The sequence below is a fragment of the Lissotriton vulgaris genome, chromosome 3_1, assembly GCF_964263255.1.
Source record: "Lissotriton vulgaris chromosome 3_1, aLisVul1.2, whole genome shotgun sequence".
Taxonomy (NCBI): domain Eukaryota; kingdom Metazoa; phylum Chordata; class Amphibia; order Caudata; family Salamandridae; genus Lissotriton; species Lissotriton vulgaris.
Genome location: NC_141689.1, coordinates 484,973,255 through 484,992,094, shown reverse-complemented (window position 1 = coordinate 484,992,094; position 18,840 = coordinate 484,973,255). Strand labels below are relative to the sequence as shown.

Genomic DNA, 18,840 nt, shown 5'->3' with positions numbered 1-18,840 from the left:
TAATATAAAAGGAGTTATTCATTTCCAGTGGCAACTGTTGTCCAAGTGGAACTTTTTATATTTAAAAGCCAATTGGAGGATTCAAAACCACCAACAGGCTTGTTTGTAATTGTTACTAAACTGAAGGGTGCTTGAAGACCATGGAGAAACAGCGGAGATCTTACAACATGACTCGTTCAAGAACAGAACACAAACATTACAGTAATAACTCCAATACACGAAACCACTGAAATTCGCCTTCTAGCAACGTAAACACAAGCCATATCTTACTTTACTCACCATGTTTTTCTCTAGTCTGTCTTTTGTTCCTATGTATTTGGCAAAGTGGGTTGTTCAGCATTTTTGGGTGACGAGTTATGGCGTGGGTTGTGTTAATCGCTAATCACAAGAGGCACATTTCAGTACTTGGTTTATGCAAGAGCCGTAACGCTACTTAAAAGGTTTTTCCTTTTTTTTTACATTTTAAATTAGTGAAATGTTAGTTTTTTTTTATAATTCAATTTGTTATCCTTCACTATGCATGGATGACTAGCCACAGGGCTCAACTCTGCCAAGCGCGTGCATCGAGAAGCGCGCACTTAGGACCAGGCCCCCCTGCCCCCTACCTCGTCTAGTCTTAGGGACGGCCGGTCAGCCCTAAGGGGCGATCGGCCGCTTAGTACTTCCAGGGCATAAAGTGACGCACTTCCGGTGGTGCAGAGGGCAAGGACTGGGGCCCTTTTTAGGTTCCTGGGGCAGGGACCCCAGTCTCTTCCTCCTCTGCGGCACCGGACCGGTTGTGGGCTCCCAGGAGCGTCTCCCTCTTCCCTCCTTGTTTAGTTTAACTCCCACCCACCCGTCCCTTTAGCTCAGTAGGTTGGAGGGGCGTGTTGCGGTAGAAAGACCTTGGAACAGTAAAATTGACCTATGGAATGGACGGGAGTCCGCCTTGCGTACTCCCTAGGCCAGCACTGAGGGGGGGATGGTAAGCTCTCCGCTGTAAAATATGACCCCAGGTTACGAGCCTCCTGGGTCCCTGGTCAGCCTGGTGGTCTGAGGGTGGGCCCCTGGAGAGGGCAGACAAGGATCAGAGGTTTGGGGGCCCACTCCTCATGTGCGCAGGTGGGTTGCACCTTGCGTGGATGCTCTGCATGGAAGATGCGAGATGGAAGGCCCCTTTATGAAATGGCAAATATTAAACATGGCCGTTTTTACACCCACAAAAATCTGTCGATTTCAATGTGGGTTCCCAAGTTATCAGGAGGGAGCGGGGAGCATGCTGGGGGATCCTGGTCCTATAAGCACAGAGACACTACTGTACCCCCTTATGCATGGCCCACTCGCCACACATCCCAACCTACACTGTACATTCCTTTGACAATGGGCAGCAGGGGTTGATCACAGGGCCTGGCCAACGCGTTGTGCCAAGCACACCCTTTGGTTATTTTTCCTACCCAATTGTTTTTATTTCAAACGGGAATAATTGATTTTCTTTAGTATTAGTGAAACATTGCAGTTTTCAAAACAAAATAGTGACTTTTTGTTGCCAACAAATGGCGGTCATGTGACGTGATTTTCATTCAAATTGATTTTATTGCAGCAAACAGTTTTTTTTGCCCATATTCCCATTCCTCTGGGTGCAAGTCAGCACCACCCTGGGATTTGGCCCTTGCATGGTGTTTATCCTATTGCTGTGGAATTTTTTTTCTAAAGCATAACAATTATTATTTTTTTATGATGGCGGGAAAAAAATAACGAATTCCCGTCTTCTGCTAATGACAATTGAGAATAAAATTCAAATGTGTTTGATAGAAACCGCAATTTTCAGAGTTGCGATTTTGAACGGCAGTGATACACAGTTACTGGGCATTTTTTTTTATTGAGCTTGTTTCTCCAAAGCCACTGAAAGGTTTTACACAGAACCAACGAAAGCACACGTTGAGAATAGTTCTTCTTGCAGGCCAAGTTTGGTGTAAATCTTTTTTATTACTTTTTACTGTAGGCGAGAGCAGAATTTCCTTTGTGGAGCTAAAATGGGAACACACCACTTTCTGACCCAACCCCATAAAATGTTTACCCTATCCACGGATCTTCACAAAAATTGGCATGCAGGTCTTTAGCGGACTATGGCAAGAAGCTGCCAATTTTGCTGCAAATCCATTTACGGGGTCAAAATTCAGACTCAAAGTTGCTATTTCAACAGAATGTGCGCTTGAATCATAAATACAGATTCACAACTGCTATGGTGCTAACTTTGTAGTTCAGCAGAATTGAAGCTAAAATCCGTAACCAGAACCCACTGGACTATCAACTTTCCTCTTCCAGGAACTTTAAAAGGGGGTGGGGGTCAGTAAAAGTGTACCTCACTGGTTAGCTGGTCTTTCTGCACAAGACTGGCATGATGAACGAATAGCTGATCCTTCAGGATTAAAAAACCCTTATCACCCTTATTTATTCCCAGACTCCTCTAAAAATCCTCAAGTCAATATTCAAGTGTTCCACATAGAAGGTCGCAAGCACAGTTGAAGAGATCAAGGTGAACATTTTTCAATCACAGGAATAGTTACGCAAGGTTGTCAGCCATTGATTATGGATGACTGCATGCAAACGCCTGCTATGAACTGTAACTTTTCAACAGAAGTGTATTAAACAGTAGGTGGGGCTTTGCAGCAAGTACTAATGTAATATGTCCAAAAGCCATTGTTTGTTATATTAGATATTACCCTAAAACCTTAGTTCAATGGGCATTATGGTTATGACAATACAACATCTAAACAAAACTGACACCTACAAGCTATGGTAGCAACAAAAAGATAACTACCCTTGGATGCACTGTTCAAGACTTCACATGGACTGCAAATGGCTACAGAGGTCAGAGCCCACTTTGGCTGTAACAAATAGGTTATCGGCCCTACAGAGTCTTTACCTCCTCAGTGATACTCTTGTAACTAGAAATGCTGCGCCAACAAATGGACAGATTGCTTAACAAATCAAACCAGCCAAGAGATCTGGGTTTAATCCGCTGTTCTTTTGCTCAGCGATATGCAAATCAGCCTTGACCCTTGCTCCTCATGGGAACAGTCTTTGCTGTAACTAGAACCTGCCTGCCCCATGCTGGCATTCTGTTCCCCGCCAGAGTGAGTGGGGTGGAAGCCTTAACACAATGGTATAAAAATAAAACTGAATTGGACATCCACAAATGTACCTTGATAGAGCAGTAAATAATCTTAATGGCTGAATACCAGACAGTAGGAACTTTAAAAGTGATAAAAGTCAAATTACTTGTGAATATGCACAAGCATAGAAAACAGAGCTCTAGAGAAGTGGACAATGTATATTTAGCAAGATATAGGTGCAGATGTACAACGATACTGTTGCCCCCAAACTAAACTCATATCGATCAATTATAGACAAACAACTCCACTTAAAGTTCCTCAACAGGCTGTACTGCGCACCACAAAATCTGCATAGAATTGACGGAGAGAGCTCGACGCAGTGCCAATAATGCCCATGCTAACCTGTGGTCTTTTTTCACTTCATATAGGAATGCCCGCCAATCTGCCACTACTGGAAGGATGTCTTCATTATTATAACTGAGATAGCAGAAGCCAGGATCGAATGCACCCGACTGATAGCCCTCACGAGAGACACTAAACTGTGCTGAAATGGACTAAAAGCCTGGTGGGAATATTACTTTTGATAGGAAAGAAACAACCGGATAGTCACTGGATGAAAAATGCGGGCCTCTCTAGGGAGCGAGTTGAGGAGTATGCAGAGCTCCACCACCCACAGCCCTATCTACGAGACATCTGGGAACACTTCAGACATATCCCAGCTTCAAAAGCAGACAATGCCAATGATAGCCGATACTGCCAGAAATGAATACGGTACCGGTCTTGATGTCCATAGTGTACGAAATTATTATATGGCTGCTAATTACATAACCTGCAATAAGTATGTCCCAGGGCCGGTATGATTTCATCCTTTACCAGTGACCGGGATATTAACGCGGTTTAGGAGTTCTGGGAGAGAAACGGGATAAGAGACTGGAGAACGCCGTCTCAGGTATTCAAGCACAATTGTTTTTCTCCAAAAGAGACAGTATACTTCTTGGGCTGGGAGGGCCGGCTAACTGAACAGACTCCCCTGTGGGTCAGTAGAGTGCTTTGGATGGTGGGTCGACTACAGGGCTTCTCAAAATGGAAACTAATCGATATGGCCTGCTTAGGGGATGTGAGGCGGCGACAGGCAGTGTTGTCGTTTGCAGAGTTATAGAAAGATTTCCAGTTGGCACCTACGGAGCACTATAAAAATCTGCAATTGAAGCATGTGCTGGGCAGCCCCCTTAAGGATGGGGATCAGATCCCAGAGTATAGTCCACTAGCAGACAAGTTATTCTTGGACCAAATTCCGGAGAAGGCATTGTCCTGTACATATATAAAAATGGTCAACAACTCACTTGACTTACTACTCAAGGTGCAAGAGGCGTGGGAATCCGAGGTGGGATTATTAGAGGATGATGATTGGGTGGAGGCAGTGCAAAGTCCAAGAGAGGCGGCAATCCGGGCACGATTCAGACTAGTCCAATTGCGGATACTGCATAGGTCCTACTACACCAGCACACTAATGTTTAAATTTGGGCATATTTTAACCGAGGATTGTCAGAGGGGGTGTACTCAGACAGGATTTTTTTTTCACATCCTATGGGACTGCCCGATCATACAGAACTATTGGAAGAAGGTGGTTCGGTTTATGTCCGAAGTGTTAGAGCAAGAAGTCCCCATAGATGCCAGTTGCATATATTGTGTGTGTCGGGGAGCCGAATTGGCCTAATTATCAGAGAATCTGGTTACTGGTGGCTGCAATGGTCACTAAGAGAAATATTGCAGGGGCATGTGGGGCAACTCCGCAGCCAGAAATCTCATTAAAAAAAGGACATGGATTGGTGCTGTGCGGCAGGAAGGACAATCTATGAAAGCCGGGGATGCCACAGGAAATGGGAGAAAATTTGGCAGTGATGGGGAGTTGGGATACGTGGACTCCAAAGGGACTGCTGCTTTTACATCATCTTTGTATACCAGAAAATGTATGCCATTGGAAACGCATGTAACGCAATTTATTATTATGAACATGTTTGTGAATTCTGACCACTGTTCAATAATAAGTAGTTTAAAATAAATAAATAAAGACTCCGCATACAATTGGTGGTTACATGCTTTCTTTTCTCCCCAACACCCTTCAATTATACAGTTTTTAAAACCCATGGTGGGCCAAATGCCACTTTGTTCAAAATAGAAATCTCCGGGTCCAGATTCAAGATTGATACAATACTTCCATATGAAATGTCACAAAAGTGACAAAAATGAGATGTTCTCAGAAATAGAACTTAGACATGACTGAACGCAAAAATGAGACTGGGAAAGATCTGGCAACAGTAGCTGAGATTTCTAAAATTAATTAATATCAGGGAGTGTAATATTGCAATGACTCATGATTTCAGAAGAGTATTCACCTAATAACTCCGGTCTGTAGTCCATCAACTACAGCAAGGCCTTCTGGAGCAAACATTCTTTCTCTAATTTAATTCTGCATTGTAACTCATGAAGTTGGGGCCTGCTTAGAAGAAAAGGCTAGATGAAACAAAAAAAAACAAAAAAAAACATCTACCCCAAGTTTCAGGTCAAGGCCAAATATCTCGATCTGTTCATTTAGTCACACAAGGGGCAAACTGATTGCTTCAATGTGTAATAAGTAATCTTCACCCCTTTATTACAACAGGTACAGGCCATACTCTTGACATCCCTAGCCTAAAGGCCAGGTCCAATGCACAAATGTATTACCCCAAACTATGAGCATACTCTCACTTGCGCCCCACTCGAGATTGATTCTTCTAAGAAGAGTACATCCAAGATCTCTCCCCCAGTTTTCAAATCCTAATCTTTTTACATGCTGCTGTAGGCTAAACGGTAAAACTGACGTCTGTTTGAAACCTTCGGCTTGAGTTTTTAGAGTTTTGCTGTTTAAAAACATCAAATTTCTACAGGAACAGGGGTCCATAACAAGAAGGCATATAAAGTAATACTACAAAGAAATACAATGGTCTCTATGTTCTACAGTCACAATCGAATAATGTATCTGTTAGAATCGAGGAAATTAATAAGAAATATAGAAGTGGGAAATATATGTCAAAATAAGTCATTTAGACTATCATAACTCAGGCATTGAACAGTATGTGGCTGAAGTACACACAGTGGGTGAGCCACAACAACATAGTACCTATGCTCATATTAAAATAACGAGTAAACCATTTAAGTCAAGGTACTAGAGTCAACGACGTTTCGATCCCTAACAGCACAGGGGGATCATTATCAGGACACAAGTTATGCCTGAGAGAATGCCTAGAAATCAGTATACATGAATTCCTTAAGAAACAGTCAGTATCAGACTACAAACAGTAACTGGAACCAGGCCTTAACACAGTTAAATATTGTCCTGGATACAAAATTAGCTCCTGTGGTAGCCCACAGCACCTTCCCGCCAACCGCAGGAACAACAACTGGCTGGACCCACTAGTGAAATAGTTTGAGAAATGCTTCAGATGCACGTGCAGCGTTGAGATATTGGGGTCTGAAAAGTGGTCCACTGAAGAGCAGCACTTCAACACATTGCATGACTTCCACGAGCCGTGCCCGGCTCCACTGCTTACCGCTCTTGCATTGGATATTTTACTGTGGACCGCTCTTCAGAAACTGATACCTATGTGCATCGGAGGAGTTTCTCAAACTAATCCAAACATCGTTTTGGAAGACATCTTTTGAGACCATAATGGACTTATTCTGTTAAGACAACATGGAAGTTTGGAGAATCTAATGAATGTCCCCTTTACCTATAGTGCATTTACAAGGCTCTCTGCAACTTCTTTAGTGTAATCGCTCATGCCTACGGTATGGTACCAATACATGATCTAGTTCCGCAGGTCAAATAAGAGTTCGAATCCTGTAAAGGTATAATGAAGCAAACAAGAGCTGACAACACTGCCAGGTCACAATCTGGACTGCACGCCTATCAAGAAACCAAGGTCAGAGTTGAAAACATTGCCTTCTCACAATAATAGCCTGAACCATAAGGTGCTTTGAGCACCATTTAAAAACAACATTTCCCAAGAAGGCTTAGGTGTGCTGCAAGTTTATAACCAACACCTCTGTTAAGTTTTGGGATCCAACCCAGTGGTCCACATCCTTCTTACACCTCAGTTTGGATTTATGATGCCCTAAAAACTGTCTGCATGCAACATATAGTCAGCTACAATACTGGGGTCTGATTAGAAGTGGCATTAGTGTACAGACCGACCCTTCACTCTATGATCTCCGTTGCTTGATGTCATAAGGGTGAGAGGGCAATACAATTGCTCCTAGTGACTAGGTCAGCCACTCCGGTCCCTGCTTTCGAGGAAAAAAGAGAAGTTGGGTGTGACGGGGCAGCTATTTGAATCAGAGTAATAGTGAATATATTACGGACATAAAACAGACTATTTCGATTTGAAATGCACAAAGCATTGCACCAGCCCTACTAAACTTCCAGTGAATTAGCAAAACGTGTCTGTGGAAAATGAATTGCGAAATATCAACCCATCTTAATGCTAAAGTGACCTCAGCCCTTCCACGTGGGCTTGAAGGGCCATCACCTTCTGCTCCCTGTGACTGTGCAGTGCTGAAAGACAGCTTACCTGCGTGATGCAGATCAGTATGCGTGTAAAATGCATTCTGCACAGGAGGCGATATTGAATACATAAATCACGTTCTACCATGACTTCTACATAGTGATGGGATTGTGAAAAAGAGCCTAGCATGTGCACAGATCAAAACAGACATGGATGCTAAAGCAGTGTGCTTTTTAGGTCTTGTGTTACTAACATAATATAAATCGTATACTCATTTATATGTGCTTTTGGCCACCCACCTTCATCCACTAGCCTGTAGTTCTTTATATTCTTCTTCCATCCACAACAGCATGCTGCTTACAGCATGGGGCGGTGGGGTCAGCCCACTTCAGCCATTGGCTAACTACACCATGAGTGACAGCATTATTCTCTTTCATAAGAAGCACATCCACACACCAAGTAGTTCCCTTTAATGCTAGAGACTACTAGGGCAATGTGTACTTTTTGAAATACATTTAGTTTTGCTTTTAGACTTCAAATGTTTTTATAAAAAGACTGAGGAGGCCCTCAGCTTCCCATCAATGAAGTTTTGCAAAAACTATGAATAAACATAAGCAATGACAAAGGCAAAAGACAGGCGCCAACACCAGACCTGTAGGCTTTGCAATTCTTGTTTATAGAAGGGGTGAAAAGGGAACAGATCTTTAGCAATGAGAAAGACACTATGGATAAAGGTAAGCAATGAAGATGCATTTTGAGTGGCTTGCAGTAAGATACACAAATAAAACAAAGGTTGGCAGGTTTGTTACTTTAAGTAGAGTGGTGAGAATGATCAGGTAAGGAATTCCTACTGCAAAAAAAGAAAGCTGGGAAAAAAGCCTTATGGGCTGAACAAACGAATTAACAAGTGATCACTATATCGAAATTTATATATATACACCCTTTACAAACCAGATTGCTAGGGGGCTACAACTAATGAATCTTAACACGCGCTGCAATGATATTGGAGTCTGTGTGTGGAACGGACTGTTCTATTAGTCTGAGGTCATATGTATCAGCAAATGGGGTACTTCACACAAGACAGTGCAGTGGTTTCGAACAAATATATAGGCAGATGCAGAGACAAGAGAAAAGCTATAGAATATGAAGACGGCAGGAAACTAGACATTACGTAATCTAAGCAGTAGTAAAGTAATCAATATTTCAGCAGTACGGTCATTGACTGGCTGAAGCGGCCCACTTCCCAATAGATCTTCTGTTTTTCAAAGCACTCTAATATGCAACATAAGCAGCACCAAATTAGTCTCAAAAAGCTTACTCAGCTGAACAGCTATGGTAATGCTAGTCTACAGGCAATTTTCCGTTAGCATTTGCTACTGGGCGGTACACCAGAAACAGCAGTGCTAAGCATGAGGGCAGGGCACTAATTCTGCATGCCTGCGTCCACGCAACAGCCTCCGTAGAGTCCCTGTGCACAGCACTCTTCTGTTCAGAACTCGAACAGCACCTTCTATGTAGGTCTGTGGGTCAACCGATGCATGAACAGTAGAAATAATGATCATTTTTTTTTCACTTGATGAGGACTTGGGCATGTATTGTTAGCAATACTAAAAGTACTTGGATCGCTGCTCACTGGGACGAATTCAAAGTTGGCTTCAACCTTAATGTTGGAGCAGTGTAAAGTTTTGGTTCGAATGCTGTACTTGTTCTCATCTTTTGAATGTGGTTCAGTATAGCTCATCTCTTGATTTGACACCATTTAGGCAGGCATCCACCTGACCCCTGAACGACACAAGGAGATTTGCCTTTTACTGGAAGGCAAGGCCCCGTCTTTATACATAAGGCTCATGCCCTCTCTGTCATCTTCTAAAAAGGCCGTCAAGACAGAGCTGCCTGGGGTGACTTCAGAAAATCTACCTAATAAATATGCTGTAACTCAATTTTTCATCGGTTTTCTTTGTTTGCGGGTTAAAATTCTCCCTATGCATGGCAATTTCCCCAGGCCTCTATCCCTTGTTTTATAATAACATTTCGAAATGGAGGAAGAAGAATAAGCCAGCACTCGGGATAGGTTGTCACACTAGCACTCTGGGATGCCAAGTTTACTTTACCGCTCTCCTTCTACACCTACTATTCAAATCAGAAGTGAAAAGAATACACTAGAGTGTAACGTCTTCTCACAACCCATAGGTTGCCTCATCTCCGTACGTTTAAAACAAGTTACCAACTGTATTGTTCAGGTTGCTTCCTAACTTATTGCGGTGCGAAGGCTTGGATATGTCAGCAAGGTGACTTTCTAAATCAACTATTATACGAAGGCTGGTGTTATAGGCACAGAACACATCTGCATGCAGAATTATACATTAAACATGTTCGCGTTTAAAGAAAATACTCCAATTATCTGAAAACTAAGTTACAACCAACCAGGTATCATGCTACTTCCTGCCCCAAGCCTGCAAACAGGCAAGCTCTAGTTTCCATGTGTGGATAGGTACATTAACCAATTCTGGCTACGAGCACAGAGTAGACGCTTTAGTTTTGTACACAGCACAAGTTACCAAAACAAAGGCATTTAACATTAATACAGATGAACTATGCGCTTGAACTTCCCAAACCAGAAAGAAATACGTTTTGGAAAATGTGCAGCAAGCACTGAAAAAACATAACACACAAGCTCAGAGGTCACTGGGAGGGCTTTCTTATAAACAAAAATTAAACCCTTTGGTCAGCGGAAACATCATTTCTGTACCATTTTAGGTAAGAGTCTGTATCCTGCATGTTTGCACCTTTCAAACCCCATTATCTCATTCGGAAGATCTTAACTGCATAGACATGTGGTTCTCTAAACTTTATTTAGTAATTAAAACGACAGCACTGCTAACAAGCAAAGCCTGTCGATGCAAGCCAAGAACAAAACGGGATGAATTCTGCAATGCTCAACATAAAATCAATGTTCTGATAGCAATGCCGGTAAAACGTATACATCTATGTCCTCTTTAGTAACAGACAGAGGTAACTGAACAATTTCTCCTGCACCCCAAACCTACTCTGAACATATATATCACATAAGCGATCTTCTATGACATATCAATGAAAACGGCTGCATTGCCTCGAACCTCCCTGGCAGCTCAAACTTTCAACTTTCTTGAAATGCATGAATATTTTAGAAAAAAATGTGCAATTATATGGAAAGCTTAAATTACCTGGTGCAGACTGCGCCTCACTCAATTCACTAGTAATTAGAACTTCTAGAATTTTGGTGTGGTGTTCAACATTTTCAGGACTGCAAAACATGAACAAACAGCCCCTATTAAAATCGATCCTTTTAAATCAAATGATACAACAAGATTCACTCCCAAGCATTCCTGACACACTACATAGATACATCAGGGTTTGCACGTACCTTGGCGTCTGGGGTCGGAACAGCAGAGGACTGAAGACGTCTGCCAGCGCCTTTGCTGTTAGGAGGTTTTTGCTGGCGCTGTGGCACAGTTTGAAGAAATGCTTGAGCAGGTAGTGCAGGGTGAGCCAGTACTGCGGAGGGACGCTAGCAGACCGCATGCATTTCCTCAGCAGCTGCGCACACTCCTCCGAGTTCTGCAGTTCTGCGAACAAACAGGCACGAGGTCAGTTTTTGACACATAATATCCAGCGATCTGCAGAAACTAATCACTGTTCTTTTATAGGCTATTAAATCTGGAAAGCGAAAATACCCTAATCTTCGTAGAGCCACTCCCCAGAACAGAGCGCCCTCTCAGCATAAGAGACACCAAAGATAATAGGTCAGATGGAAACAGAAGAGGCGTTTGGTGTAAACCACAAAATATTCAGAGACGCCTGCCTTCTGGTTCATGTCACGTGGGATTGGTCAGCTCGGAGATGCAGCCGATAGAGGAGACAGGATGTATTCTCTCGCTGAAGGTTATTAACCACTATAACCTGTTCCTTGAAAATGTGACAAAATGCGCGCTCGCGGCCTCGATTCTCAAAGGTAAGCCTCCATCGGGCCTGCAGCAGGCCAGGCCCCCGGACCAGTCCCCAGGCCGGCTGCAGATCCCGAGAACAGAGTGTTCCCATCAGAGGCATCGCCCTTGCCAGCACTGATAAAAACGTTACCAATTAGCTTTCTCTGCATACAAATCCTTGAGAGCTTTAACCATTGGCAGCTCAACGTCCTCAAAGCCAAGGAGAGCACTGCCCATGTCAAAGCCAGCAGCCGCAGCAAGACGAGAAGCACAGAACAATATTTGACGCCATTGCTAAAACCGTGATTATGAGAAGGAACACGGCTCTTCCCTCACAGGTACCTTGGGCTGTGGAGATGACTTCAGCGTAAACTGCGGCTGGAATGATGGGGTTCGGCAGGTCCTGGAGGTACCGCTTTAAAACGTCTGACAAAGTTGGCAGGTCAAGCTGGTCAAACTCTATCGAAGAAGAATCTGGAATTAAGGAACAAAGACGTCAAGATAGGCACAAAAAATGCTTCAGTGAGATTACATCTGTCCAAACGGTCCCAATAAGAAGAGAGATCTGCAATTACCTCATCAATGAGACTACGCCGTTCAACAGAAGCATTGCAATGCAAGTCACAGCAACTTTCTATCACCTTACTCAGCTACTTACTGTCCTATAGGTACATGCAGTGACAACACATGATGTTCTTCGAGTTGAGTACCCCATAGTTCATACCACACAAGAGGTTTAATCAGACAACAAACAGAAAGGAAAGTAGTAAACCCTTAAAAAGAGCCATATTAAAGCCATATTTCGTTAACAGGTGTTAAGGAGGGAGCATCTGTACACAGTTACAGTGCACATGGGCATTTGTAATTACCTTAGGGCCCCAATCTGAAAAGTCTGTGCCACTGAGATGCCAACCTTGATTCCTGGTGTTTGCTCTTGGCCTACTGTAGTGGCCCAGGTTGAAGAGGTGTACTGGTTATCAAAACACAACAGGATCCCCTAGGCTTTGGACCAGTCGGACAGAGGATGCTCTTGTACACAGAGGCCAGGTGTACTGAAGTGTGGTATCCAAGTGACACCAGGATCCGTTCTTGACCACGGTCACCAATTTTAGGATGTATTGCTGTAATGACCACAAGTGCTTGAAGACATTATACAGATGGGCTGAAACAACTGAATCTTGGGCAGTCTGGAGAGATGCTCCTTTCATCTCAATTTTAGCTCAGCTTTACCTTGTAAGTGTACTTGCTGTGTTCAGCGGATCAGGGTGCACTGCAGGCTTCAAAATAGCTACCATGCGTACTTCCAAAACCCATGCAAGGCCTTGAGACACACCTTGTGAATCACAATAAACTTAACTTTCTGAGGCAGGTTATGTGCCTCAATGGACCAAAACATTCAACATGAAGATCTTTCACCCCCAAGGACAAATTCAAAATCCAACCAGTGGTGTAATAAGTGTGCCATGAGCCCTAATGCCAACAACGGTCAGCCCTCACACTCCTGGACTCCAGTGCGGCTGCACTACTGATAGCGATTGCACTGATCCTAGCAGGGACACTCATCCGATTATTCTTTCAAGGCTAATAAAATAAGTGCAAGTTGGATAAGAAAAACAGCGATATATATGTCAACAGTGTCCAGAGACCCTTCAGGCTGAATGTGTTGAGTGTAAATACATTACAACAAGAAATGATTAACAATACATCAGCTGTAGAAACTAAAAGGCTACAGTATGGGGACCACCAACGAACATCTGTGAATTTTGTACTTGGATGGTATTTGCATAACTGGCGTCCAAATTATTAATTAAGCACATTAACTCGAGAACAGTCTAATAAACGCTTACGCCTCACTTAAGACGAGTTGGACAGCCATCCAGCAAGATTGACTATTTTAGGCCTATCGAGGTTCCTAAAGCGGCGAGAAGTTCGTAAAACCCATTAGGTTTCTACTGTAATTGGGAACACAAAGTCCGATCCCAAAGATACTTTAACAAATGCTTTATGCCAGCAGTTCCTAACCTGTGACCCATGATGCCTACTCAGAGGCTCTGCTACTGCTTTGAATATCACATATTAATAGATCAATAAAGGATATATAAATAAAGAAGCAAAATGTCAAAGTTTTAAAAAAGTCCAGTAAATATGAATAAATTTGATATGGAGGGCTAAAACAAAAGTTGGAACCCTCAGATTGAATCGTGGGAGCAGCGGTGCAATTGCATCAAATAAAACAGTATGGACAAAGGATTGGCTCAATTTAATTTAGGAAAGTACCAACCATCCCATTAAAATTAAAAAGTAGATTTTTGAATTAACTAATATATTCCATCGTGTATTTTTGAAAAATGCCTGCTCCTGTATTATGTACTCTTTTGCGGGTCAAATCATGGCAATTGCTTAGGCCGGGGATACCGTTTCCACTAATGACTCGATGGGGTGTACCGGATTCCCATAAAGATTCAGAGGGGGTCCCCGGTTTTCAGTAATGATTAAGTGGGGTCTCCACAGAAGTCAACAGACCAAGACCCACCCACTGCTTTATACCATTTGCATTCGTTAGAAATGTGGATGCGCACACCTCTGGTTTCATAGGCGTGCCCTGGATTGAGCAGACCAAGTGCAGCCAATAGGCTGCGCTGGAGGTTAATGGTAGAGCCAACCTCTTCAATTCCACCTGTGGCCCTTCTGGAGTATTATCTAGGAAGTGTGGGATTCTGTACGGTAACAGAGGAGCTGCTAAGAGCGATTTACTGGAGAACGTTCTGCCTGGCTCTGTTTTAACACATGTATAATACATACATAAGGCAGTAACACACAGAACCCGATCCGAGACATGTTCGTTCTGCAGAGCACCATCGCAAGCATGCTACTTCCACCATGCAGCGATAGAGACTCGAATTCATATTTTGTTTTGGGACAATTAACAATATTTAATCTTTATTTATGCACTTCAAGAAAAAAATGCGCATTTTCAAAGTGTACTTTATTAACTACTTTAACCAACAAGATTAAGGCATACTGGCTTCCAGTTAACCAACACAACCCCGGATTAATTCCAACACTAAAAACAAAAATTCAACTTAATTTAGAAATATTGTCAATTTCGAGATTAATTCACTGTGAACTTTAAAATCTTTCTAGGCAAATTCCACTTGTTCCGCCCAAGGTGAAAACGTAGCGCCACGTGAGATGAAACCACGATGCAGCGTGGCTGCCAGGCTTCCTTGCACACATCTGTCATTAGCCTGTGGACACAACAAACACTTGCTGCAGTGCTGACAATCGAGTGTAGGCCCACACGTTCGGGCAGCAGTGGCGCGACCTTTGACAGCTCGCTGTTGCAGGTGTAAATATTATGAACCAACACAGATACTAGAAGCAGCCGGCACCCTCACCCACGACACGAGCTCCTGGAGAGTCGTGCACCCAGTGCAAGAGCGGCGCCCAGCGGACACCCTCTGCAAGCACCCCGGAAGCCAGGACTCCACCAGAAGCAGCTATGGGGCTCGGGGGCGAAAACAAATCAGGGATGAATGGCGGCCTCACTGAATCACGACTTGCATACCACCGTTGTGTGACGCTTCTTCAACAAATACAAGGCTTCTTTAATTTCACGCCATCGGACATTTTATGTTCCTGTTACTTTGAATGTGCCTTAGCTCTCTAGCGAAAAGCATGCTGGCCTTTAGAGCCGTGACATGCGGTCGCTTGCTGCTACCGCTATCCCATCCTTGCACAACGCTGCCACCTACCGACAATAATCCAGACTGCACAGCATTTTAAACCACTTTTCAAATCAAGGAAGGACAGGGAAGCCGGTCATAAATAAATCACAAATCAGCACTGTAACATGCAACACTGTAAGCACTGCAGCCTGCTGGGAGCGCCTTGAAGTTTAAGAGAAGCAGAGGTACTCACCACATTCAAGAACTTGTCTCAGGTCTGCCACACTGGTCGTCCCCTGCGTCCTGTAAAGTGCTGGCGAGTCCCATCCTATACAATAAAAGAGAACACGGGGTTTCAGAGACCCTTCGGGATCTAAAACAATACAATCGTCGTATTATTCAGTTTAAACCAGGAACACTCATGTGAGCCGCCCTTAGATCAGAGCAATGCTGCAGTAGCTGGAAGCAGACGGCGGCCCAGGCCCCTTTCTTCCCAGATTGCTGTCGCTGGGTTTTGTAGGGAAAGAGTGCAGTCCACGTGCAACACGAACCACTGTTTATGCCTATTTCCTACCTTAAAAAAATCCCTCACCATTTCACACCCACTCATCAGAGTATGTCGAGCAAAGCCACCTCTATTCGATTCTACATCCGCACCCACTCGGGCAGCTGCTTCTGGGCCAATGTTTACATTTGCAGGAATCCGCGGCATCTCTCTAGAGCCCTCTGCCAGTCCTATCAGCAGGGTAAAGCTGGGATCCCCCGGGGTCCACTGAGGCACAGTAAGCTTCGCAAGTGGAGGGAGGCGTAGAAATGCCCACACTCATTGACCAGACTGTTCTAACCTCGGGGGCTCCGAAGGTTTACACCCTCGTCAAACTGGTGTGCAAATGTGCATGCGTACAGCGTGTCACTAAGGAGCGCTGCCTTATTCTGATGGATATTTACAACAAGGGGTGGTGAGGGACAGAGTCTCTGAATTAAACAGAATACTCTCACCCAGTCAAGAGATCAGGGCTAGATCCAACACCGTTTTTTAGCTCACTGCACCATCCCAGTTTCAGAACCTGGCTGTATGCAAATTAGTCTGTTCCTGTCCCAGTTCCTGTCCCAGTGCATGATGGGAACAGGGCTTGTCTCCTTTCTGGTGAAGAATTGGCTTGGTAGTTTAGTCTGCCCTGTTCCCATGATGCACTGGGCCAGGGACAGACTGATTTGCATATAGCCAAGTTCTGAGCTGGGATGGGGCAGTGAGATAAATAACGGTGATGGATCAAGCCCTGATCTTTGGACTGGGTAAGAGTGGTCTGTTTAACTCAGACACTCTGTTCATCACCACCCCCTTTTGTAAATCGTTTTTGGCCACTATAGGTGTGGCAGGGTATACTCAGACATGAGTCCCTTTCTCACTGCTCCATCAGGATTCAAGCAAGCCGGGCCGAAGAAGGCTGAAATGCCAGAAACCGGTCCCCGGTAGCTTGTCTCCTTTCTGGTGAAGAATTGGCTTGGTAGTTTAGTCTGCCCTGTTCCCATGATGCACTGGGCCAGGGACAGACTGATTTGCATATAGCCAAGTTCTGAGCTGGGATGGGGCAGTGAGATAAATAACGGTGATGGATCAAGCCCTGATCTTTGGACTGGGTAAGAGTGGTCTGTTTAACTCAGACACTCTGTTCATCACCACCCCCTTTTGTAAATCGTTTTTGGCCACTATAGGTGTGGCAGGGTATACTCAGACATGAGTCCCTTTCTCACTGCTCCATCAGGATTCAAGCAAGCCGGGCCGAAGAAGGCTGAAATGCCAGAAACCGGTCCCCGGTAGCTTGTCTCCTTTCTGGTGAAGAATTGGCTTGGTAGTTTAGTCTGCCCTGTTCCCATGATGCACTGGGCCAGGGACAGACTGATTTGCATATAGCAAAGTTCTGAGCTGGGATGGGGCAGTGAGATAAATAACGGTGATGGATCAAGCCCTGATCTTTGGACTGGGTAAGAGTGGTCTGTTTAACTCAGACACTCTGTTCATCACCACCCCCTTTTGTAAATCGTTTTTGGCCACTATAGGTGTGGCAGGGTATACTCAGACATGAGTCCCTTTCTCACTGCTCCATCAGGATTCAAGCAAGCCGGGCCGAAGAAGGCTGAAATGCCAGAAACCGGTCCCCGGTAGCTTGTCTCCTTTCTGGTGAAGAATTGGCTTGGTAGTTTAGTCTGCCCTGTTCCCATGATGCACTGGGCCAGGGACAGACTGATTTGCATATAGCCAAGTTCTGAGCTGGGATGGGGCAGTGAGATAAATAACGGTGATGGATCAAGCCCTGATCTTTGGACTGGGTAAGAGTGGTCTGTTTAACTCAGACACTCTGTTCATCACCACCCCCTTTTGTAAATCGTTATTCTGATGGAGTCACGCCACTGCTACATCAAGGGGCATTGACAGCTGCGACAAAAGACTCAAGGTAGAAAGTAGTGGACAGTGTTTAGCCCATCAACATCTACCACACTTTTGCATTTTTCTTTTTTTGTGTGCTTTTAAATGTAAGAAAAAGAGGTCATCTTCGGAGGATCGCAATAGGCTTTAGTATATTATTGTATACTTTAAAGTGGCACACGCTATAAGAATGCGTCAGAATTAAAGTGGTACACCGCAGGGAAAGTGTCCACCCACCATCCTGTCATAATGGTAGACCTTTAGACGACAAACCTTGCAACTTTGTTTATCATCATTCTACTGCCCCACCCACAAGCACCAGAGCCCTCTCAAGAACAGTGGAAAGCAGCCATATATTTTATATACATTGTATTTTTAACGCAGATGTCTTTGTACCAAGTTCAAAAATCAGGCCTGCAGCAGTGGGTTACAAATGCAGTGAGCCCCAGATCAGTGTTTGTCCATCATCCACTGGTACCTTTCTTCGCAGCCCTTAGCAAGCTTCCGTCTCCCATCACCCTGGAGGGCACACCTCTCTTCCTGCCACAGCCCATGGCTCAGCCCCGTCCCAGGTTTACAGGTTTCTTGACTCCTGATGCTGGACCTCTTACGCTGCCTACATAACTAAAGAGAACTTGGTGATCGGACCTCTCACCATTCATCACATGTTGTAGGTTTGCATTACAGTCTCGTCACCCCTGACTCCACCCGTCACTCTTTGCACCACCAAAAGCTGCAACCCAGAAGCATGCTGGATTCTCTGACCCCACGGCTGCAGGCAAGACTTGATGATGTTCCCAATACTTCACCCATCTCCTTTGCATTGATGTGAAAGGAACGGTACAGTATTATCTGGCATTTGTAAATGATGAAGCAAGCAAATGTTAAAAATACAACCGAAGTTGGATCACCCAAATAATGCAATGGCTATGCATGTATTGTTCAGACATGTAGCTTGTCTATGCAGATGTGTTAGGGATGTAGTAACCGGTTTTCTATCAACGAACTAGTGCCTTTGAAGGCAGTTCTGAGAGGCATCGCTTAAAGCATCAGCCTAACAGAAGTTTGCATTGTCCGACAGAAAAGGGGCAACAAGACCAGTTCTGGCTTATATGTGTCACAACATGCACTTGCTTTATA

General features: G+C 44.2%; 1 protein-coding gene across 3 annotated transcripts in view; it reads right to left on the bottom strand.

Moving 5' to 3' along the window:
* The window catches only part of PIK3R1 (phosphoinositide-3-kinase regulatory subunit 1), a 103,918-nt gene that overhangs the window by 16,214 nt on the left and 68,864 nt on the right, over positions 1-18,840 (bottom strand). For 2 of the 3 annotated variants that reach the window (XM_086960709.1, XM_086960708.1), the window contains exons 3-6: positions 15,526-15,600; positions 11,947-12,078; positions 11,043-11,244; positions 10,843-10,922 (exon numbers count right to left, since the gene is read on the bottom strand). In XM_086960709.1, the coding sequence (XP_086816835.1) occupies positions 10,843-10,922; positions 11,043-11,244; positions 11,947-12,078; positions 15,526-15,600 (489 nt within the window). Of the gene's footprint in view, positions 1-10,842; positions 10,923-11,042; positions 11,245-11,352; positions 11,693-11,946; positions 12,079-15,525; positions 15,601-18,840 lie in introns of those variants that run through there. The other variant, XM_086960710.1, reaches the window with a different exon arrangement.